Raw genomic sequence first — 25,000 nt, forward strand, 5'->3', positions numbered from 1 at the left:
AAAGAAAATGGATAAAATGTTTAATCAAATTATGCTTTATGAGAATGATGGGTGCTTAGTTGACTCAAGACAAAGTTGCCTATGGCCCGATTCTTGCTGTCATGAACTGCAAAAGGTTCCTATTAGGTACGGTTTCTTCTATCTATAATGCCATCATGCATCCCTTTCATTCAAGGCGTCTCCTCCAAATTTGTCTCTGCTAGAGCAGAGAGCTATCAGTGGCATAATGTTGTTATTGATTAATCATTCAGCAATTTTGCATGTTTTCCACAGAATAGTAATTCAGTATCAGTGGACCTCTTGACTTATGGTGACCTTGAATCACTCCGTAGTCAACAGCATCAAAGACCTGGCTTTGGTACACAGCACATCCCTGGTGCTAAAACAAGATCACAGCTGCATTCTAAAAGATATCTTATCATGACTTATACTGTTGAGTTTGACAGGTTAGAAAAAATTAAAAGCCAAGTACACAGCTGTATTTGCCGAGTACAACAGTTACTTTATTTCTCATAGGGATGGTATGAAAGCTTTTTTTTTCAAGTAACCTTTTCATGTGGGTTTAGGTCAGAATGTTTTTCTGTGGAATTTAATTGTTGTTCATTTTCTGGTATAAAGGGGAAACTAATCCTTTTTGTGTTGTATCTTAAATCCACACATTCTGGCCACTTTTGTCAACAGTAAAAGTATCACAAATATTCATGGGAATCATTGTTTGCGTATACGTTTTTAACTCATTAGCTCATTAGCTGTCGTCTTCTAGTAAAGTACTTAATAAATGCATTGCACAATGAGGTATCTCTGAAAATTTGAGCCTGATATACAAGATTATGCTTTGAAAACTTGAAATTTTACAAAGAATGTATGAGGTCATTAATAGCGCCTTTGCCACCCAAGAATTTACCAGTTTTTGATGGCAGATATCTGGCCTGTTACCAAAACCAAAAAGGCTTGAAATTAAAGATTTAATGTACTAGTTAATGTAACCGTGTTGGTGTTCCCAAACAAAGAAAGCGTTGCCAAGTTGGTGTCCCCTATTGTTATGCAAACGTTCTATTTTTTCTTGTTTAAAAACATAGCTGTTGATCATGTGATTGATACCCAAGAATTGGCGTTGATTTTAGCGTTGAATTCTTTTCCATGTCTGACCTCATTTCCAACGATCATGCTTCTCTGCAGTGCATGCATTCAGTGGTTTTGGTTCCTAGGGTTTGTCCTTTAGCAACAGCCAGCAGTCTTATCATCATGCTTGCTGCATAGCCGTACTTAGTTGGCATTTTACTGCGTGGTAGTTATGGATCTTGCTACTACTGTAGGGGTGGTTATTAATATTATTGTTATTATTATTATTATTATTATTATTATTATTATCAAGTAGAAAAAACATGCTGTGTACTTGTCTTCAGTTTTAAAAGGGTTAAATGCAATTTAACTTACTAGTTAACGACCCGGAGCAAGTTGCACAGTTTGTCTGGTGTGGCATTAGCATTAGGGTTTATCAGTATTTTCGGGGTGTGCCTGCAGCGTTTTTTTAGTGTGTGTGTGTGTTATTTGCATGCGGGGCTTTTCCAGGGCATCTTCTGGCAGTTTTAGCGGTCAGCAGTTCTTTTGCATATTTTGCGTGTGCCTGCGCATGTCCTCGTGGTTTTGCTTGGCGCTCGGGTGCTTTCAAGTATTTCTTTTCGAGTTTTTTGTGCTTTTTTTAATTGTTGCATAGAGATCGTGTTGGTTGGACATCTTTTCCCTCAGACATGTAGTGTTTTTTGTGTCTTCTCCTGGTGTCCTGGGCACGTGCTGTCGCTCATTTTTTTTTGTGATCTACGCGACTCAGTCATGGTTCTTCCATGCTCAACTAACAACAGCTTAGCGGCTGGTTTCGTCTCGACTGCTTGTGCTTCTTCCCCTTCATCATCTGCAGCGTCGGTGGTGGTTACGGCAGGAACATCCTCCTCGCTTTCTGGTGAGATAGCATCGGCCGTGGCGACAGCCCTCAGGAATTCACTTCCCACTGTTATTGCGGCGATTCGGGACAACTCTACTCAAGCGCTGCACCGGCTGTTTCGAGTGTTAGCTCCAGTGCTGCAATGGTCGTGGCTGGGTCTTATGGGGCATCATCAAGTACGTTGAGGTTACTGTCATTTGTTTCTACATTCCCTCCTGTGCCAGCCATCTCTGGCTCCAACTAGGCCTGCCTCGTGGATTCATTCTCTTCTCCGGTTATTTCGGCTCATGCTAGCGTTTCGTCAGGCTTGGGGAGTTCGTTTGTGCCACCATCTCATGAAAAAGCGTTTGTTGTGGGCCCGGGACATGCACCAATCCCTGCCAAATTGGTCTCTAAAATTACCAGTGGTCAGTTTGTGGACCTGGGGGACTTATTGTCGGCCAACCTTCGCGCGGTGGATCAGGAACCGCATACCTTTTCGGACGGCAAGTTGCTGGTTTCTCAAAAACGTCGGTTAGTGGAAATTTCGGATATTCTGACTTGGACGGAGGCTTTCACAATTTATCAGATGGTGATGTGTGCAGCTCATCCTCATCGATGGCCAGACCTCACAAAATACAAACTGTTGATAATCCAAACGGCTTGTCATTCTCCAAATAATTTTCATCTGCGGTCTCCAGCATGCTCTCCCAATCAGCAGTTGGTCGGCTCTTCATATACAACTGCGTCTACTTGTCAAGGCTACAGTTCTCCTACCCCTTACTGCACCTTGTGGAATAATGGGCTTTGCTGTTGGCCATTTGGGGAATGCCGCTTCCGCCATGTCTGCAGCTCATGTGATGGGGATCACCCCAAGATTAGCTGCCCCTTTCGCAACCCCAGTCTTGTCGCCCCTTCCCCTGCCAAAGGGGGGCGTTTTTGAGCGGGAATATTTCCCTGTTACTTCTTGTGTATATAGTGCAAATAGCATTGTTCTTATTTGCTTGACCTACAGCGTGTCATGCCGTGCTCAGTGGCTTCGTTGTGTCTAGGCTCAGCGGGTACACCCAGCGGTCCTGTTCCAGTTCGTTCTTTTTCTCCATTAGCCCCTGTACATTTAGTCTCCCCGTTGCAGTTGTCCCAGTTTCAAGCGGAGTTGCATGACTACCCTGATCAGGCAGCAGCTTCCTACGTTTTTACTGGTCTTAGGGAGGGATTCCACATTGGTTTTGAGGCGTCATCAGTTTCCTTGCGTTCAGCTTCCGCTAACATGCATTCTGCCCTTGTTCACCCGTCAGTCATAGATGCTTACCTCTAGACAGAGGTCTCGTGTGGGAGGGTAGCAGGCCCGTTTACTACCTTGCCTTTCCCAGATTTGCATGTCAGCCGTTTTGGGCTGAAGAACAATTTCAACCTGGTCAATGGTGTTTGATTCTTGATCTCTCATCTCAGGGTCACAGTGTCAATGACGGCATCCCCAAGCCCTTATTTTCAGTTCAGTATGTCACTGTTGATTCTTTTATCAATGGCATGTGGCGAGCACCTACCGCAATGTGGCCATCCACGCGCAGGATCGTTCCCTCTTGGGAACATGGACATATGGTTCTTCCCTTTTGACTATGCTCGGCTCCATACATCTTTACCTCCATTGCAGACGTGGTGGAATGGATACTGACTCATAACTATGGGGTTGATTTCCTTCGTCATTACTTGGATGATTTTATGGCATTGGGTCCGCCGGCCTCTCCGGTCTGTCACTACATCTTGCAGGCGTGCATCCAGCTGTGCTCCATCCTCGCCCTCCCTCTTCACCAACGTAAGCTGGAGGGCCCCACTACATGCCTATCCATCCTTGCCATTGAGCTGGACTCAACGACACTACAGGCTGGGCTGCCGGTGGATAAGAGAGATAGGATCATTGCTCTGTTAGATACATGATTGGTCAGCTAAGTGTTTCTGCAAACGTCGCGAGTTGGAGTCCCTTATTGGTCAACTCCACCATGTGTGTAAGATTGCCCCCCAGGGGATGATTAACTTGTTATGTACATTCAGACGTGACAACTACCCTATTCGGCTAAACCGGGCGTTTCATCTGGACCTGACTTGGTGGCGGGAATTGTTTCAGAGCTGGGATGGTCTTAGTTTCTTGTTGATGCCTGCTTGGGCCCCTCTCCCTGACTTCCAAGTCTCGTCAGATGCCGCAGGCTCCCTGGGCTTTGGAGTGATTTTCAACAGCCAATGGTTTTTTGGTGCGTGGTCGGCTTCTTAACAACCTCTATCTGATCAAGAATATGGCAATGGAAGTGTTCCTTTAATAACCTCTGGTGTCTCTTCTCTTGAACCTGGAGATTATGGTTTTCTTGATATTGAAAGAGGAATAAATCTACCTAAATCTGACGATCAATGGATAACGGCCAATGAATGTTTCAAGTCGGTCCTTTTTTTAATCCTCCAATCACGGCTCAAAATCGCGCCTCAAGTATCAAACTTCTAAACTGCACTATTTATGACTATTTCTCTGCTAATTTTGGTCAAGTCGCACAAGCTACTGATGAAAGCCTGATAAAAAAGTACAAAGACAAATCTAAACATGATCTCTCAAAGTCTTAAAACACTCTGCTAATGCAGATGTAGCTGAAATCGAATGCGTATCTCGCCTATTGCATGACAAGCTGCGGAACAACACTTGACAGGTCAACACTGACCAAACCCTTCAATCTCCATGGACGAGTGCTTTGATTGCTTTGGAAGAACTCTATCGTCAGTAAATCCAACTAGAGTCTTGAACCTTCCAGGGTGGATACCAACTTTATCTGATCCTGTAATTCCGTTTAACCTTGAACCTCCAACAAACCAACATATCAAATGTGACCTTTCACGCGAAAAGGGGGCTTATGGATTTCATGGTGAACCGTGAAATAAATTTCACGGTCACGGCTCGTGAATTTACTATTTCACTCCGTGAAATTGAAATTTCACGGTAAGTTCACTATTGCTCCAATTCTTTTCACTATGCTGAGTGAAAAAGTTCACTATGCTGAGTGAAAAAGTTCACTATGCTGAGTGAAAAAGTTCACGGCGTGAAATCGAAGACCGTGAAAATAATGAGTGCACGCCGTGAAATTATGTTCACGCCGTGAAATTGTTGCTACGCCATTAAAAGAATAACAGGAAAATTTCTTGTCCTGGTTTTGGAATTAAACAAGATAAACAATGCGTCGGAAATCGAATAATGGTATTTATTTCTTCTCTTGTGTGCAAAGGTTTAAGTTTTTACGGGGCGCCGTTTCGTTATTTTCGGCGAAATCGAAGTTGATACGATTGTTTTGCTTTGTTGATGGCACGACGATTTATAATTTGGATGAAAATGACGACTAACACGAATTACGCTACCGAGCAAAACAGTTTATTTCTTACAGTTTCTTCTGTAGTATAAACAATCAAAAAAATTGTGTAGGAGGAGAGGGAAGCATCCAAAAGCGCACTAGACACCATACGAGGAATGCTCCCCAATTCTGCATGTAATCAACGGTTTGGTCAAAAATACGCAATGAAATTGACATCCCCGATGTGGATCTTAAATCCCTTCTGCGGTTTTAACCGGCCTCGCTAATTTATGGGAACATTTTTGCCGCCGTCGGCCTGCATCCTTGATTTTTGCTCAAGCTTATTCGGTTTAAAAGTAACACGAGAAAGTTAGTTGTCTCTGGTTACTGTACAGTGCATGACAAGTTTGATGTTATTAAAATTGCGGCCAAGAATGCTGTCACGTAGGTTAAAAAAGTGATTTATCCGCTGAGATTTTGCAATCTGAACAGTCCTTGCATGAGGACAAGTACTCACATTGATGTTTATGAGACTTCAGAAGATGGCTACCGGCTTTTTATGGCAAAACTCGATGACATATGTTTTTGTTAGCTTCCGGCCGCCCTATTTACGCGTATCCATTCAAAGCCTTATAAATTTGATTTGGAGTAAAACATTTCTTCGAATATCTCCCGCACGAAACATCGCACAGGCCTGAACCTTTGCGAGACTCTTTAAATATTCATCTTCTTTTACCTCGTTTATTCTTGACTTTATTATTGTTGAGTGGTGTTGATGATGGTGTGACAGTGAAAACCGACAAGAGGTGACGAGAAGTGTCTACAGTTTAGCAGAGAGCGTCTCCATACATTATAATTTTGACGAATAACTTGAGTTTGGAATATCGCACAGCCCTGAAATTCGGAGTGGTTCTTTAGTTACATTACTCTGATACCACGTTTGGATTTTGATTGTACTTTGAGCGGTTAGTCGCACCATTTGGCGCACTTTTAAAAACATACTATAACGCGAGTTGCTGTGATTTTCCAATTTGCCCCAAATAATGCTCATAATTCATTTTCTGCTGGGTGATCTCGAAAAGATGTTTGGATCACTGCTCGTCCTTGCCGGAAAATGCTCAGTACTCACATGCTCGCAAAATCCATTCGCCGGCATGCATGTTTCTTCAGTTGAGTTTAAGTCAACCTTTTAGTAGACAAAAATTAATGAGCATCAAAAGGTTCACGTCAATGGTTCTTTCACACTCGAAATCTCCCAGAAACTCAAAACCAACGTATTGATAATGAAATTAATTAATTTTGAGGATTTTTTTTTCCACGGCGTGAATTATTTCACGCCGTGAATTTTTTCACGGCGTGAATTATTTCACGGCGTGAATTATTTCACTACCCGGCGTGAACTAGTTCACGGTGGTATGATAAATTTTCACGCCGAGTTCACTCTGTTTTAAAGGAATTTCACGGAATTTCAGCTTGCTTGATATAATTTCACGGTTATCTGCCGTGAAATCGGCATCAGCGTGAAATTTTCATAAGCCCCCTTTTCGCGTGAAGGGTCACAAATGTGATAAGAAAAATGAATGCTTCTGGTTCTCCTTGTCCCTTAGGTCAATAATTATCAATCATTTGTTTTAAAAGATGTCCATTTCTTTGAACCCATTTATCTGAAATTATCCCTATAACTTGGTCAACTGGATCCATCCCATGTGAATAGAAGAAAGCCTGCAGAATCCTTATCCCTGCTAACTTTCATCCAATTACTCTACAATCTACATGCCCTTAAAGGTTTGTACCTTGTTCCTTCGTAATGCCATTTTCATCTTCCTTACCGCTAATACCGGTAGTTATATTGAACGTTAAATTCAAAAAGGTTTTACACCTGGTCTCTCAGGAACTTTTGAGCATACTGCTCAAATGGCTGTCATCATTAACAAAGCTTGTACCAAGCAGCGTTCTTGTGTCATTACTCTCCTAGTCCTCTAAAACCCCTTTGGTGAAGTTCATCACAATTTGATTCAAACCGCTCTTGATTACCAGCGCATTCCTGATCATATCAAACTTCTGGTTAAAAGTGTGTACACTGATTTCAAAACCTCTATAATTACCAATGAATTTTGCATTCCATTTGTATCTATTGGTGATGGCGTACTTCAAAGTGATTGTCTTAGCCCTCTTCTTTTAACTTGTAATTTAACATGTTTCTCCAGCACATTAAATCTGGAAAATATCGTCAATTTGGCTTTTCCTAGTTCCCATTCACTGGTTCCAGTTCGCAGACGCCACCGCTGTCATAAGAGGTCAGGAATCAGAAAATCAGCACCTAATCAACGGCTTTATAACCTTGTGTCAATGGTCTAGTATGATAATCATTGTAGTCTATGCTCCCACTGCAGAAGCAGAAGACATAAACATCGATAATTTCTATAGTTCCCTTGACGAAGTTTATACCTATTGTAAATTGGCCGAGATTACAATAGTGATGGGAGATTGGAACGCCAGGGTAGGATCTGAGGAGCAGGGAAAAAGTGTAGGACCCTTTGGGCTTAGGTGAAAGAAACGAGCAGGGAGACAGACTAGCTGACTGGTGCGTGGAAAACCGCCTTGTTGTAAGCAAACCCATCCCAGAAGGCAGTACACATGGAAAAGCCCAGGCAACAGAGCCCGCAATCAGATCGACTTCATCCTGATCAACCAGAGATTTCGAAATGCTGTCAGACATGCCAGAGCATTTCTGGGGGCAGATTGCAAATCAGACCACAACCCTGTCGTCATGAGGTTCAAACTCTCCCTCAAGCAAGTTCCTAAACCAGTCAGGCGGTTTTTACTAAATGCCCTACGATCTGACGAGGTTAAAACGAGGTTCAAGGACTCCGTAATCACAAAGCTGAACGAACAAGAACCACCAAACACCATCGATAAACACTGGGAACAGGTTAAGACGGCCATCAACGAAGCTGACGAATCTCATATACCCAAAGAGGAAAGATGAAACCAAACCTCTCACTGGATGACAGCCAAAATCAAAGATCTCATGGAACAAAGAAGGCTTGTGAAAAACAACGAAGTGCAATACAATCTAGTCGACAAAGAAATCAATAAAAATGCAAAGAAGCAAAGGAGGGATGGCTAGAGGAGAAATGCCAAGAAATCGAAAGACTCAATTTTCACCCGAATTTGAAGGAAATGTTCAAAAAGATACGCGAAATTGCTGGCAAGCGATCGAAGCCAGCCTCAAAATGTATCAAAGACAAGAGTGGAAAAACGCTCTTTGAAGAACAACAAATTGCTGCGAGATGGGAAGAATACATCAAGGAACTGTTCGAGGACGATCAACCATTACAAGAAATCATCTTAGAAACAGCAGAAACAGGGCCACCCATCCTAAGAAGCGAAGTTGAATGGGCAGTAAAACATATGGAACAGGGCAAGTCAGCTGGCCCGGACGAGATATCAACTGAGATGCTCCTAGCTCTAGAAGGTGTCGGAATAGACCTGCTGTTCGATCTCATCACTAAAATCTATGAAACAGGAACGTTTCCAGCCGTTACGCTTAAGTCTGTTTTTGTTCCCCTGCCAAAAATCTCAGGAACCCTAGATTGTACAAATCATAGAATGATTAGTTGAATGAGTCATAGCCTGAAAGTCCTTCTCAAGATCATTCTTCAGCGCATAGGGCGTAAGCTTCTGCCAGAGATCTCAGAAGCGCAGTACAGCCTCATGAAGGACAGAGGCACCAGAAACGCGATATTTAACATCCGTATGCTAAGCGAGAGAAGCATTGAACACCAACAGGACATCTACCTCGTCTTCATTGACTACAAAAAGGCTTTCAATAAGGTCAGACATGGAGAACTTCAATTTACTACAAGCAATCCAAGTTGATGATAAAGATCTCCGTATTCTCCACAGCGTTTATGTTCATCAGAGAGCAGCTGTGCGTCTCCCCAAAAGACTAACAAACCGGGTCGAGATCAAACGAGGAGTCCGTCAGGGATGTATTGCATCTCCAGGCTTGTTCAATCTGTACAAGGAGTCAATTTTGCGACCACTTGATGAAGTCCCCGTTGGAATCTCCATAAATGGAGCCATTATAAACAATATCAGATATGCGGATGATATCGTTTTGATAGCAACAACGGAAGAAGGCCTCCAGCAACTTCTCGACGAAATTAACAGCAACGGCGAATCAAAAGGCCTTAGTATCAACCATAAGACATGGCATCTGACAGGATGCAGCGATGCGGATCCGCATAATTCACTGAAATCCGCATCTTCCGCATAATTCCGATATTTTCTGCAAAAAAACAGAAGAAATATCTGATATTAGTGATAAAGCAGCTCCTTAACATCCTATAAAACATAAAAGCTGAAGAAATTGACTGTTTTGAAACGCTTATTTTCCTGAACATTGAAGAAAACACACCATTTCGTTCGCAAGATGAAAGTTCGTAAGAAAGATCGTAAGCAGTTTCCGCGCATTTTTTCGCCAATGAGCCTGGACACTAGTTTTCATTCCTACAATGCTTTCCATTGGACGAGAAACAGTTACACTTCAGCAAATGACGTAACTGATAAGAAACTAAGGGCGCGTTCAATTGACCGTATTCCGGAATAGGATTACATGGAATACAAGTCAGAAATCCTTCGTTTTTATGGAGATTCACATTAAAAATGTCGAACACTTGCTAAAATGCTATTTTAAACATATCTTTATTATCCTTGTTTCTTCAAAACGCCAGACATACTGTTTTGAATTCATCACTTCACGTATTTTTATTCTGGAATACAGTGAATCAAACGAACTTTAAGCCAATGATCGAGGGAATGGATCGCGCTCCAAAGGTATTACAATTTTGCTCCATTATCTCCAAATTGAAACAAAATTCATGATGAGAAACAAAATAATTTTTAATCGCTTTATTTATTTTACCAAAAGTTTCGGGAAAATCCCAACTGCTAACCCTTTTATTTCAGCGATGAAAGCTGGTCGCAAATTGATGACTCCTCCATGTAATTTAATCACAAAGGGCAAAAATTCAGTCACAAATGCGATTGTATTGGTTGCAATTTCGATTACGGATTTACCGTAAGCATGTAAATACATTGGACGGGCCTAATTATTAGTTTTATAACTTGTTTAAGTTTCCGCATTATCCGGTGTAATTTCCGCATAATCAACGCATGTTTCCGCATAATATGGCCAAAAATTTCCGCATAATCTTTAATTTTTTTCCGCATCCTATCAGAAGCCATGATAAGAAGACCAAGTGCATGGTCATCTTGAAATCTACAACACCCCCGACATGCACTCTGAAGTTAGGAGACATCAAGATTGAACAAGTCGACAACTTCAACTATCTCGGCTCTGTTGTTAGTTCCAACGGTCAATGCAAAAACGAGATACGTTGATGGATCAGCTTAGCTAAGGAGGCCTTCAAGAAAATGAAGCCTATCTTTTGTGACAGAAAGCTTTCAATGCCTATCAAGAACCGTGTCCTTCAAACATTCGTCTGGCCAGTGATTCTCTACGGCTCGGAATCATGGACTCTAAATGCTGAAACCCCGCAAGAACATCGAAGCTGCAGAAATGTGGTTTTACAGGTGCGTGCTCAAGATTTCTTGGGTTGAAAAGGTTACCAATGACGAAGTCCTAAATCGAGTCCAGGAGGAGAGAAAGCTCCTTCAAAGGATAGCACATGGCCAGAACAAGTTCCTGGGGCATATCATCTGCAAGGAAGCCATAGAAGATCTCTGCCTCATGGAAAAATCCCCGGGAAGAAAGCTAGAGGAGGACAAAGACTACATTTTCTGAAACAATGGAATTCCAATGCCAGAACCATCATTGACAGAGCGTGCCAACGGAAAGACATAGGCGAGCTTCGTTCAAGTTTAAATGCCATGTAGTTCAGCAAGGCCCGTATTGGGCATGGCACAGCAGAGAGAAAGAGAGAGAGAGAGAGAGAGTATGATAATAAGGGTTGACAAATGTTTTACTTTTGGAATACGAAGACTGTACTAAATCTGTCCAATATTAGCCTTAACTGTTGACAAATGTAGTTCTTGTTCCCTGTGTCGAAATGGGTGAATCATTTTGTTACTTAGGATGCTACTTTTACTTCAACATGTCTAACAGCCAATACATGTCCAAATTGTCCTCTCTTGTAGAAGAATTGATGTGTGACATTAATGAGAAGCCACTGCATCCCAAAAAGAAACATCTGCTGTACAGCTGCTATGTCTTATCTAAACTGTCCTGGCATGTTACTGTAGCTGACATATCAAAAACCTGGATAATAGCAAATCTTAATTCTACAGTGAACAGATATATCCAAAACTGGCTTGATATCCTGACATCTGGTAATCTTTTTCTACAACACAATAATCCTTCAGTTAAATTCACTCAGTGCCAAACAGTCGTCTAGAAGTCACACCAATATTCAGTGTTGTCTTCAAGTCCACCAAGGAAGTTCTTAAAGACTTTCGTTGTAATCAAGAAGACAAACTACAATACCACTTAACATCTTCCACTTTTTTTCAAATGTTATCAAGCACTCATTGTCATCTGTTAACTCTATTTGGTTGTTTGCTGCTCAGTCTCATCTACGCAAGAACATTTACAATTTTACCATTCACTACATGAACAACTCCCTTCCTGAAGTGTACGTATGAATATGACAAATTGGGGATTATCCCAAAGTCCTGATTGCTCCTTTTTGTCTTAACCCTGAGTCACTCCTCCACATTGTCGCTGGTTGCCAACATTACCTTGATCGCTTCACCTGGAGACACGACTCAATTCTCAACTTCATTGCCAACTCGCTTCAACCTGTAATTAATGATCGCTCTTCACTCTATCCGAGTCCTTCAATTATAACTGGTGACAATTATCGTCCAGATCTTCTTTTCCTAATACAGTCCAAGTGCCTATATATTCTAGAACTAACAGTTGGTTTTGAATCTAACCTTAAAAACAATGCAGTGCACAAAAAAGAAAAATACATTAGCTTGGTCAAAGACATAAGAAGTAATTGCAGATGTGTTAAATTTGTAAACCTTTCCATGAGCTCTCGTGTTGTTTTCTCCAACGAATGCTCTACGCTCTTAGAAATGATGAATGACATTGGCATTGACAGATAGCAACAACACTATATAATAAAAAAATGATATATCTAGCCATTAGAGCGACACATCTTTTGTCGTAGAAATAAGATTTGGGATAGTCCAGACGCTAATTTTTTTAAAATTTGATTTATGTGTAAATACAGTATACATTCAAGTATATCACTCAATTTCAAGTAGGCAGGTGTTAATTGCCTATATGTAGAGAAATTTACAACTTTATTCAAAGTCAAATAAAGTTTCCATTGTTGTTATTATTATTATTATTATTATTATTATTATTATTATTACTATTTTCATGATCATTACTATTCAACAACAACAACATTATTTATTTAGATGTTACTAATTGTTATTTACAATTTGTCCACCAAAGTATAGCGAAGCTAATCAAGTTGGGTGGAATAGTTGTACAATACGTGTAGTTAGTTAATATATTTACATTGTTTGAAATTACAGGAATGGTGCAGTGGTGAGAGCACTCGCCTCCCTCCAATGTGGCCCGGGTTCGATTCTCAGACTCGGCGTCATATGTGGGTTGAGTTTGTTGGTTGTGTACTGTGCACCGAGAGGTTTTCTCCGGCTACTCTGGTTTCCCCTCTCCTCAAAAACTGACGTTTGACTTGATTTACTTTCATTGTTCATTTCGTGTCCCCAATTAGCGCTCCAGCGCTAAAACGACTAGACACTTAAATAAAGTTCCTTTCGTACAAAGTTTAGCTGAATTGAGAGTTTAGAGCTTTGAGTATAAAAGTTGTTTGAAGCAGATGATCGAGTATTATAAGTCCAGAATGGATACTGGAAATATCTTGATGCTGTTCTGGAATCCTACTGTGATGTAGGTGGTTCCATCCAGGGAGGGGTTAGGTTGCTGGGCAACATCCACGATGTGCTAGGGCACCTGACCTCCAATTGCAAGGAGTGTTTTTAGACTAAAGTTCTTTTACCTTATAAAGTCAAGTTGAAAAAAAGCATGATGCCTTCTGTTATGTTAATGAAACAAAAATGTAAACAATGAATTCAGCAATTCCCTTGTAGTAGGTCTTAAAGATGGTATTTTGCCTATAAATTCACACTAGATAGAAGTCCATCAGCAATGATTATCTTTAGACCAAAATAGCTAGACCTTTAAAATTACTATTGGCAGTGAATAATTAGGCATTTCATGTCATGGTTTCCACATGAACATTATGCATAAAAAAGAACAGCTGCTGTCAGGGTTCCAAGCTCAAATTTAACTGTAGGTCGCTAGGCAAAATTTTGCTTGAGAATCTGCCAAAAAGCCCGTTTTTCTTTGTTGTGACAATATGAGATAAATCACATGAGGAGAAACCACTAACTAAACAGGCAAACCAGAAAAGTTACAAAAAAGGGTCATTGTAAAATCGCGTTATACTATATGCATGCGTGAGATGGATGATATTTTAAAGAGTTGTACTGGTCTTCAAAAGAAAGAAGCAACTACAAAGAAAGCTACTTCTGAAAACCATGTGGACAGAATATGTCCTGAAGGGATGCAAACAGGCAAAACACACTGTCAGGTGGCTAGATTTCGGAGATAAAGTCGCCAATTTGACGACCTTCCTCAAACTTTTAGTCAACACAATTATCCTATACTTGCCATGGTGACCAAAATGTCACAGCTTGGAGTATGGGCCTTGTTCTACTAATGAGAATCCCTTCCTTACAGGATACACTATCCTCTTCCTTTGCCTTATGTGGGGAAACCAGATCCAGTACAACTGCAAGAGACCATTAGGAAACTAAGGCAAGAAAATCAACTTCTCAAAGAACAGGTACTAAGCTACATCCGAACATGAACTTTGTGCATTTACAGCATGACACTTAAACAGACAAACAGCACGTATAAAAATCAAAATGTATAGATTAATGTACATGTAGCTTCACACAGATTTAAAATAAGACTGACAACTTCATTTTTAATCATAACTTTACAATGTTATGTTATCAACTGTATGTCTTCTGATGGTTCAGCTGTCTTGTTAAAAGTTTGAAGTACATCATATCTGTAAATGGCTAATTTTAGTGGTCACTTCACTTCTTATCCTTTTTTTAATCGTCCGCTATGTGACATTGCTACATGTACTTGTGTTTTCTGGCATCCTTGTTGCCACTGAGCTGCCTGGGTCCTTCTAGTCACCAAACGACTGGCACAAGGTTCAGGTGCAGGCTTAGAGGGACAGGTGGCGCTGGAGAAAACAATGGTTTGCAGACTGGCCATTCAGTGGTCAAGCACTGTGTTCAGTGCACAATAATAATCTCACATCGCCGGCCAAAAAATGTTTTTTGCTTTTTCAGAAATATGTCATTCGATGGCAACTTCCTTGTCCAAACACTATCTTTTCCAAACAGAAAGTGCTTTTTACACTCTGTTTATATGACAGTGTATGAAAAAATTGCAAGATACAGTACTTGAAGCTTATTAGTTATCATAATCTTTTATAGATACCGGTACTTGTTCACTGTTTCCAGCCCTTGATTAAGTTTTGCATACACTATCCTTGAAGAGTCTATCCTCCAACCAAATCTAAAGGAGGAGGTATCTGTACTTTTTTCAATTGTTTTATACACGTGCCAAAATGTTGCTTTTCTAGGGTCAATTTTGCCATGCAAGGCATATAGTTAAATATGTGCAGTCCAAGTCAGTGATTGACTTGATTTCAGCAATCAGTCAAATTTCCAGGGTTTTGCACTCCAGGAATTCCTGGAAAACTCCTGGATTTTTGAAAATTTCTTCCAGGGTCCTGGGAAACTCATTGAAAGTCAATTTCGGCATCAACTCTTGAAAAACTCCTTGAATTTATCTATGAACATTAGGTGTAGTATTTGAAAAAATCAGTTTTTAAATCGTTATTGATGATGAATTAGGCATTAAGAAAAAACGAATGTGAAAGCTATGAAAAAGCTTCTTTACATACACTTTGACTTTGTAAGTAACTTGTTCTAAAGGAAAATTTATATGAAATTTCCAAGTTTGGGTTCTTAGATTTCTTTTGTTTATACCCTGGAAAGCTCCTAGAAAACTCATGGGATTTTATAATCTCCTGGTAGTACGAACCCTGAATTTGGAAAAACAACCCTCATACAATTCAAGCAATGAAGTGAAAGCTGGAGCGATCATCTCAGTTAATTGAGCAGTTGCAAAGAAGCCTGAAAAATCCAGGCATGAAGGGGATTGCAACCCATGACTGTGTGATTGGGCTGCACTTGCTCTACCAACTGAGCCATCAAGCCTATTGCGAGGTGGTCAGTTCAGTTAAAGTTCAAGTTTATCTCATACAAGGTGAATGAAATGACGTTGTAGAATGTGTGAAGTTTCATATAATTAATGTGATTTTCAGGATAACGTGTAATGAAAGTTGGAAGGAGTGGAATTGATTACTCAGTTGTTGGACTACATAAGTTGCTCAACTAACTGCAATGATCTTTGAGACTTTCATTCTATTCCACAGTTCAAATATTATGAAAAACTTTGTATATTCTAAAAAGTCAATTCAAGCAATTCATCTTGTATTATGATGCTAAGAAAAAGAACAGAACTTTTTTAGTGTCAAATTTATTAAAGTATTGTGTTTGTTTTATTGTTGTTGTATAGTTACATTAAAAAGAACAAGGAAAAAAATTCAATTAATTTCACATTGTTAAAGAAGCCCGAAAAGTTAAGAGGCTTTTTAAGGCGATTTAAAGCCAATTCCTCCACGTGGCTGTACCAGTGGAGTTAATTTTTGGCTTTATTTACAGCTGATTAAAGGTTCAAGATCAGTAGGACTGTCTCATCTTCAAAAGGAGTAAGAATATTTTAGCTGCATACACATTTGGTTCACTTGAATTAATTTTTGTTATTACCTTTCTTTTATTAAAGACTACCACCATGCACCGGTGGCTCAGTTAATTGAGCACCAGGCTGCCATGCCGGAGGTCGTGATTTCCACTCTGGCTAGACTAACACTCAGGGTCTTAAAGTAACTGAGGAGAAAGTGCTGCCTTTGTAATTAAATCCACAAATGGTTAGACTTTCAATTCTTCTCGAATAAGGACCATAAACCGTAGACCCCATCTCACAAATATCTTTCCTGTTTATAAGTTCTCTGTGGGACCTTAAAGAACCTACACACTATTCGAGAAAAGAAGGGGATGAAATTCCTGGTGTTGTGGCTGTTCTCTGTGAGTGTGTTCTTTCCAGCAGAAGTGGCCGGCTTGGCGTAACGTCTCTAAAAAGGCTTGTGTTGTATGAGGCCACTTAAGCAGAAACAGTCATAAGTCAAAAGGACTTTGCCAAGTGCTGGGACATGTAGATGTAGATGTACCATTCTAAAAATACATGATTGTATAACAGAACTTTGTAATAGGAGACTTCACTATTTATAAACTATTCTTTTGTACTTTAAATTTTGCCAACCACAGAACAAAAGAATCCCTTGTTTCAACAGGCAATAGATCTCTGGTTGGCACATTAATTAAAATAGGTGATGTAATGGTGAGTATCGCTATAGTACTTATTATAATTAGTTTTGTTTATTGTTGGTTGTGTTTTAGAAATGACAAATTGGTGAAGGAAAAAATGGAAATAGAAAAGAAACTAGAGACATTTCAAAGGGAAGTGAAGCATGTTTCCAAAGCAAATACAGCAAAGGAGATCAGAGTACTAAAGAAAGTTGTACAGAATTTGGAGGTCTGTATGGTAGCAACAAATATCAAATATTAGTATAATTACATGGGTGGTTATTGAAAATTCTGCGCTGATTGGTTGCACTTGAGGAGATTATGACGCTATAATAACCTACGTGGTTTTTTCACAATGGCTGCAAGCCGTTTTGTGGCGGTGACAGACAAAGAAATTAATTATTTTGCTTTATAAAGAAAATGCGTATTTTTCAAATAATCACCAATGTAATTACACTGAAAAAATACTTATTGACCTTGCCTTCGGTGAATAATTGTTAATTATTGATTTACAGCATCTATGTGCACTGAAAACTATGTTCTCTTTAACAGCCACTCAACTATGTATTTTACTTTGGTTAACTTGGAAAGCTACAATTGTAGTTCTAAAGAGCAAAAACGAAGGGTGGAAATCAAATTATGGAGTAATGTCATTGAGTAATGTTCAAATACATGTTGATTGCTTTTCCCAAAATAGCTCAGTGATTGACAGGCCATCCTACTCATGCTATTGGTGCAAAAAAGTGATCACTTTAAATTTACTTATTTAATGTGACTCAGTTTGAAATGAACATGACATTTTTAAAAGGCGCTGCTCTTGACTTGGCATAGTGCAACTGACGTCTGCCATTTTAAGTGTGTAGTCCGTGAAATCGTTTGACCTTTGAAGACCAGCTTTTTACCTTAATTAACTATCATTTCGACTCCTCCCCTTTTCGTTAATTCACGAAGGAATTTTCCTCATGTTATTTGCTCTACAATTTAATATCATTGAAACACTTGCAACAAGACATACTCTGGTTAACTTGAAAAGCTACACTTGTAGATATGAAGAGCAAAAACGAAGGGTGGAAATCTTGTTTCTTAATATTTACCTGTACCTGTACCTGTAGTAAACAGGACCCAGCAGCAGCAGGAGCTCCATCTAAGACTCTACAAAACTCCACCTTTTAGTTTAAACCGAGCAAAATGATCTGTAATTCCACCTTGTATTCTCTATTTTTCAGAGTGACCTCATGAAAGAAAAAAGCAAGTTCCAACGTACAATAAATAAGAAAAACGAAGAACATAGAAATTTACTTGAAGAAGTAGGATTGCTTATTCGTGATTTTGTTATGGGGAAGAGGAGTCAGATTATGGCAAGGGGAATAGACTTTCAAATTGTTAACATAGTGATATGAAGTTGTTATCTATGTTTAAACCCTGGTTCACCTCAATGGAGTCTTTAATTTTTAAATTTGCTCACCTGAAAAGTACTTAATCTGGTTTTAAATACACAAAATGTTCACAAAAGGTTCTTTGGGTTTTCAGTGGGGACTTCTTTTGCAACCCATTGTTTTGTGAAGTGGTGGCCAATACAGAGAGGCTAGTTAATACATTGCCAAAGAAATGGGTTATTTGACATAACCGTTCTGGAAACTGATGTGGCCTTTAAAGTGCACCGAAACTCGATAATTTTTTGTCTACAATATTAATCTCCCTACCAAAACCAAACATGTTTAAAATACCATTTTTACCTCAATTTTTCGATTTTTATCTGTCGGGCAAGACGAGCAGTTAGTAAAACTTGGACCCACGACCGTGATGTGTGAGGCATGGGTCCATTCGGATTTTACATGACAAACTGTTTTTCAATGCAAAATTTATTTGAAAACAGCAATGCAAAGCAGTTTGTGACGTAGAATCGAGAATAGATCCATGCATCTGACATTATGGTTGTGGTCCAAAATGCTGCCAGTTCTGCCAAGTTTGCGTGGCTTGCATGGCACACAAAAAGCGACATTATGGGCAACAATGGTGACATGTGTTTGCTTTGGATAGGGAGATTTATATTAGGAACGAAAAATATTTAAGGTTAGGTGCACTTTAAGATTCAGCTGTATAATATAGAGTGTATGGATAGTGGAGTCTCTAGGCAAAGAAGAAGAGGAGGCCATGTTCTCATCCTCTGTGTTTTTTTTCTGTTAAAATAATAAGTGTGACTGTTGATGACGTGAAGGAATGTCCTTCCAAACTAAACTTTAAAAAAGTAACTAATTGTACATTTCTTTTTCATGACATTATGCTTAAGTTAATTACTTGTATCTCTGAAGTGAAGTTGCAGACACTCTCTTCTTACTCTGGGTGTTTGTCCGTCAATTCGATGAAGACCATCTAATAATCATCCTGGGGCTGGGAGAGTCTGTCCCTGTGGGTGCGGAGATGGCTTGTGAGGTCAATCCACGCTCGGAAGGTTCTGGTGCATTGTGGACAGGGGATGGTGGCTGCTGTCGGTGACTTGGAGGCTCTGCTCTTACTGTCTTCCCTGCGTTGCTCAGCTGCAGCAATCCTGTTGGTTTCATTGGACTTTACACCACTGCGAACAGATGCCCGCCACTTTGGTCTGTCTATAGCTGCTTGCTCCCATGAGTTGTGGCTGATGCCGGAGGCTTTCAGTAACACTTTAAAAGTGTCTTTGAGGCGCTTCTTCTGGCCTCCAAGGGAGCATTTGCCATGTTGGAGTTTGCTGAACAACAGTTTCTTGGGGAGCCGATGGTCCGACATGCGAACTACATGCCCTACCCAGCGTACCTGGGTCTGCATCTAGATGGTGTGGATGCTGGGAAGGTTAGCTTGGGTGAGCACCTCTGTATCTGGGATCTTGTCTTGCCATTTTATGCCAAGGAGTTTCCTCAGACTTGTGGTATGGAAGTGGTTCAGCTTCCTGGCATGGCGTTGATAAACTGTCCATGACTCACAGCCATGCAGCAGTGTGGTGAGCACTACCGCTTTGTAGACCTTGATCTTTGTCTCCGTGGTGATGCCTCTTCTGTCCCATGGAGTCTGCCAAAGGTGGCACTAGCTTTCGCGAGTCTGGTGTTGACTTCGTTGTCGATGACAACTGTGGGGGAGAGTGTACTGCCAAGATACGTGAACTTTTCCACTATGTTGAGTCTTTGTCCATTGACGGAGATGTTGAGTTCAATGTAGCGCTTCCCTGGAGCGGGTTGGTGCATCACCTCAGTCTTCTTGGTGCTGATTGTGAGCCCAAAGTTGTTGCAGGCATCAGAGAACTTATCGACGCTGTGTTGCATGTCGGCTTCTGAGGTAGTGTTGAGGGCACAGTCATCAGCAAACAGGAGGCCGTTCATGGTATCTGTTGAAACCTTGGTTTTTGCTTGGAGCCTCCTGAGGTTGAAGAGTGACCCGTCATACCTGTACCTGATGCCGTTGCCTGCATCTGGGTCCCTGAAGGCGTCTGACAGTATTGCCGAAAACATGAGGCTGAACAGGGTGGGGGTGAGCACACAGGCCTGTTTCACTCCGTTGGAGACTGGGAATGGTGCAGAGGTCTCTCCGTTGTCTTGCATTCTAGCCAGCATGCCATCATGGAACTGACGTATGATGGCACTTGGCCACTGGATAGCAGGCGGATTGCTTTCAGGATCTCATCAAAGGTTAGCATGGCATCGAATGCCTCGTTGACTGGAACTTGTGGGAGACGGTTAATGGCCTCGTCATTGATGGTGGAGGGGCCGTTGAGTACACTGTCTAAGTGTTCAGCCCATCTCTCTAGGATCTTGTCCTTGCCAGTGATGAGAGAAGATCCGTCTGCACTGAGGAGAGGTGGTGATCCAGATGTGGTGGGACCGTAGATTTCTTTCAGGCCATCATAGAACTTTTTCATGTCATTCCTGTCAGCATAGCCTTGGATCTCATCAGCTTTGTTGGTTAGCCAGGTGTCCTGCATCTGACACAGCTTCAGCTGGATGGTGCTGCGCATGTGTCTTCTGGAGGTCATCTTGTTGACATTCAGGCGTTTTGGTGCTTTCACGTCTTGTGGCCACCTTTTTAGCTGGATGCGTAGCCTGAGTTTTGTGACAATAAGGCGGCGGACCGTCCAGCACTCAGCTCCACACATGGCCTTTGTGACATGTACATCCTGCCTGTCCGTCTTCCTGATGATGACATAGTCGATGAGATGCCACTGCTTGGAGCGAGGATGCATCCACGACGTCCTGTTACGGGTGGGTAGGTGGGAGGCTGTGTTTGTGATCAATAGGTAATGCTTTGCGCAGGTCTGGAGGAGTAGTAGGCCGTTGCTGTTGCAGTTGCCAATCACACCTTCCCAGGCAGCACTGTCACAGCCAACTCTCACGTTGAAGTCACCAAGGATGATGAGCTTGTCTGCGTTGGGAACAGTGGCGATGACAGCGTTGAGATCTTAATAAAACGTTTCTTTGATCCCATCCAGGCTGGTCATGGTGGGGGCATAGGCACTGACTAGAGTGGCGAACTTCTTCCCATGTATGAGGGGGAGTCTCATCGTCATAAGTCGATCATTCACACCTTTTGGGGGTCCAGCCAGCTTGCCACGAGAGTTGCTCTCACCGCAAACCCAAATCCAGCTTCACGTCTCTCTTTAGGTCCACATACACTCGAAAAGAAGGTGTAGCCTGTGCCTCTTTCACAGAGTTCTCCCTCGCCTGCTAGCCTGGTCTCACTAAGGGCAGCGATATTAATGTTGGATCTGGCGAGTTCACTTGTGATAAGTGTGGTGCGTCTCTGTGGTCTGTCTGAGTTGTACCTGTCAAGAAGCGTTCGATGTGGCAAGATTCAGAGGCGTTGTCGCAGGTCCCTGCCAGCCGTGGTAATCTAGCTAGGGTGACATGGAACAGGCAATGTTTAGGGCACCTTTTCTAGCCCCTTCCTCATGCTGTGGAGGTGAGCAGTGCGGTCCTGAAGAGGGCTGCTCAGTTGCTCATACGGCTGCCGAAATCCACTGCTGCTCCTTTCAGTAGATAGCGACCCTAATGGCCTGAGCCACCTGTGTGCAGGGTTGCAACTACGACTGCCAGTGTACCCACACCTGTCGCTTCGCCGCTTGCTTGTCGCACAGGACTTGTGGGAGTGGGATGATGGATGATAGAGGACTTGTGTGATGACTTTGTTTAAAGTTAAGAAGAGTTGCGCAATGTCGACCTCACTCTCTCGTCCATGACCACCAATGTCCAGTGGCAAGAACTGGTCAAGACGACTGGTGATGGAAACGGATGCAGTGGATGACCAAGTTGCCCCACGTGCCTCAACTTGCTCAGTACTGAACCTGCCTTTCTCTCGGTTGAACCATTTAGGTTTCCTCCGCCGGCATCCAGTCTCCGCATGCCCCAGGTAGGCAAGCCCTAAGGTACCAACCGTCAGAGTGGCATGCAACTTCGACAGTGGAGACTCATGGTGGTAGGGACGTCTAACCCCTGTCACAGGTCCACAGAACCTGCCCACTACCAAATGCATGTTGTATAACTGTTGTTATGTGTCTTGACTCATAGCTGGAAGAAATTCGTGCAAATGAAAGGAACTTAAGAGCAAGATGCAGAAGCTTAACAAATGAACTTGCTGTGCTAAAACGAGGGTAACTATTCAGTTGTGTTGATTTCTATATCGTTATTTTTAGTTTATCGGGACCTTGAGAAAATGCATGTTTTGGACAGGAAAGATAATTTTCTCCTTAGGTTGTCGGTTGATTAGCAAAATGACCACTGTCACAATCATGCCATGCCATGAAACCTTGGCAGGATACTGAGTATGAAATTTTGTTTTATCAAACAAGCTGAAATAGTGAAATTATTCCCCATAAGAAACACTTGCTTTCTACCTCTCTTCAAAGACACCGCAGATAGAACTTTTAATGGGTAAGCCACATGGGAAAGATTTATGGTGTTGCAACTACAACATTATCAGACTTATTGTTGCAACATCTAGTTGGGGTAGTAACTAAAGATTAGTAAGACAAAAGATAGTAAAATCTAAGGCTTCGTTATCTCTAAATTGTTTGTATGTTCTTGTACAAGCTATGATCAGCAAGGAATAGTTGGTAAATAGTAAACGTTATGTTAATGACGTAGACCCAGACCCTCGCCAGTTCAAAGAAACGGCTCAGCATCAAGTCGAAGTAGAGCTCCACGACGCTCCATTTCCAAGGAGAGACCACCATCTAAGCAGTCTTCAGCTTTGCGTAGTAGAACACCTTCACCCTCAGGTGGGTACTCGTCATATCTAAGTTCGTGTCCAACTTAAGTTCCATTTTGATCAACTAATAATAGAATACTTGTAGAGAAATAGGAAATTAAAGTCATATATTTGAATTGCAGTATGAATGAATCTGTACGAGACAAATCGCGTTATCGCACCATCGAAGTTGAGGACAAGCTGTATTCAAGGTTGTCAGTTGCAATCTCTTTAGAACCGGTGCGAGTATGGTAGAGGATACCTAAAAGTTATATATTTGAATTGCTGTTTTTCTAAGTAAAAGAATACTACTTTATTAAATTTTAGTCGCACTTATTGGTAATCTCAGACTCACCGCTGGCTTACAGGGTATAAAACGAAGTCGCGCTAAGCCAACTCCGAGGTGGCTTTATAGCTCAGTGGTAGAGTAATGTACAGTGTAATCGCATGGTGGTAGGTCGGAGTCCCGTTCAAGCCTGGATTGTTTCAGGGTTCTGTGTGACTGGTATGTTTGCTTCATTCGAAGCCATAGCCGTACGGTTCGGCTGCACTTGCACAAAAGGCATCATCTTGAGGCTCTGGGGAATAAGTATAAGGATTTGTACGAGTTTATTCCACAGGACCTTCTCTTATATAGCCCCCTCCACACTATTCAATGTTGGAAGGTAACACCACAATTTTCCCGCTAAAACATTCAGTTTTGTGCATTGAATGAGGGGGGAGGGGAGAGAAGCAATGAAGACGTCAAAAGTGCTAACCTAAAGGTTCATCAGGGAAAAAGAAGTCTGGCGCAAGGAAAACCTCGTGGTATAGTCCGGAAGACTCAGACGTGGTATATTTACCTTGAATTTGTTGTTGGATTTTTGCTTAGTGTATTCAATTTCCTGTTTCCCCAGGATTGGGAAATAACAATGACAGTGAGGTGTGGCCCAGTGGATAGGGTGTTGTACTTAAATGCGGTTTCCGTTCAAAGCAGCATCTGAATTTTACTGCTACTTAATTCACAGCCATGAAGTGTCGCTACTTTCATTTCAATCTCAAATTAGATGTATTTATTTGAGGTGCAAGTTTTCTGGACAACTAAGGCAATTGTCTCATTATAGACACCCATAATGGGGTTCGAACGGAGCTATGAAGCCACTCAGTTTGGAGCAGGTCAAAATGTGTTCTCGTGAAAGGACTCGATGATTGAAATATATGTATGTATTTGAAGTGCGGGTTATAGACAAAATCATGAGAGAAATGGTGGAGTATTGCACCGGCATCGCAGAGGACATGTTGTTCGAATCCCGTTGGACCCACCGGAATTTTTCAGGTGACTGTCAGAGGCAATGGCTTAAATTTTCCAGATAATTGCGAGAATCATTTTGCTCTCTTGAATATTGAGTTAGCTGTTACATTGTTTATTCCACAGGACCTTCTCTTATATAGCCCCCTCCACACTATTCAATGTTGGAAGGTAACACCACAATTTTCCCGCTAAAACATTCAGTTTTGTGCATTGAATGAGGGGGGAGGGGAGAGAAGCAATGAAGACGTCAAAAGTGCTAACCTTCCAAACGGTATTGTCTATGATTGTAGCTTGGACGCGCAATTGTTGCCTTACTTTTTAGTGCAGTGCAGTGCAATCTGGAATCGCGTTCAACCCTGGTCTTTTCAGGCATGCTTGCAACTCCTTAATTAAGTTGCTTATCAAAAGGAAACTTGGAAGCGACTCATCGTGGTATAAGATTTTGCTTATTTTACATCGTAATGTTATCTTTTTAGTTGGCAGACTTCCGCGATTTGATCCAACCGCGTATCCTTTTTTCTCAATGTCAATGAATTGTATTGATCTGTTTTTACAGAGCATTGGCTCAATTTACAGTAAACTAGATACGATAATCAGTCGCATCTATATGAGTCATCATTTAGTCTGCGAGAAAATGCTCCTGGCTGCATGTAATTGGAGCATGATTTCAGA

At 41.4% G+C, this 25,000-nt stretch overlaps 2 protein-coding genes across 3 annotated transcripts in view; one reads left to right on the forward strand and one right to left on the reverse strand.

The window, feature by feature from the left end:
• Positions 1 to 25,000, forward strand: part of LOC138026481 (centrosomal protein CCDC61-like) — a 50,331-nt gene that overhangs the window by 17,489 nt on the left and 7,842 nt on the right. For both annotated transcript variants that reach the window (XM_068873851.1, XM_068873850.1), the window contains 8 exons: positions 274 to 446; positions 14,057 to 14,162; positions 16,129 to 16,175; positions 16,924 to 17,059; positions 18,057 to 18,137; positions 22,359 to 22,441; positions 22,935 to 23,068; positions 24,805 to 24,835. In XM_068873851.1, coding sequence (XP_068729952.1) covers positions 274 to 446; positions 14,057 to 14,162; positions 16,129 to 16,175; positions 16,924 to 17,059; positions 18,057 to 18,137; positions 22,359 to 22,441; positions 22,935 to 23,068; positions 24,805 to 24,835 — 791 coding nt within the window. The remainder of the gene's footprint in view (positions 1 to 273; positions 447 to 14,056; positions 14,163 to 16,128; positions 16,176 to 16,923; positions 17,060 to 18,056; positions 18,138 to 22,358; positions 22,442 to 22,934; positions 23,069 to 24,804; positions 24,836 to 25,000) is intronic.
• On the reverse strand, positions 20,212 to 21,182 carry LOC138026482 (uncharacterized). The gene has a single exon (XM_068873852.1). It carries the CDS (start codon positions 21,035 to 21,037, stop codon positions 20,348 to 20,350), a length of 690 nt encoding a protein of 229 aa, XP_068729953.1. The 5' UTR covers positions 21,038 to 21,182; the 3' UTR covers positions 20,212 to 20,347.

Source organism: Montipora capricornis, chromosome 12, assembly GCF_036669925.1.
Source record: "Montipora capricornis isolate CH-2021 chromosome 12, ASM3666992v2, whole genome shotgun sequence".
NCBI classification, from domain to species: Eukaryota; Metazoa; Cnidaria; class Anthozoa; order Scleractinia; family Acroporidae; genus Montipora; species Montipora capricornis.

What these genes read in the sequence shown, in the direction of transcription:
- LOC138026482 (XM_068873852.1), bottom strand. Translation starts at nt 21,037, where the DNA reads ATGCATCCTCGCTCCAAGCAGTGGCATCTCATCGACTATGTCATCATC.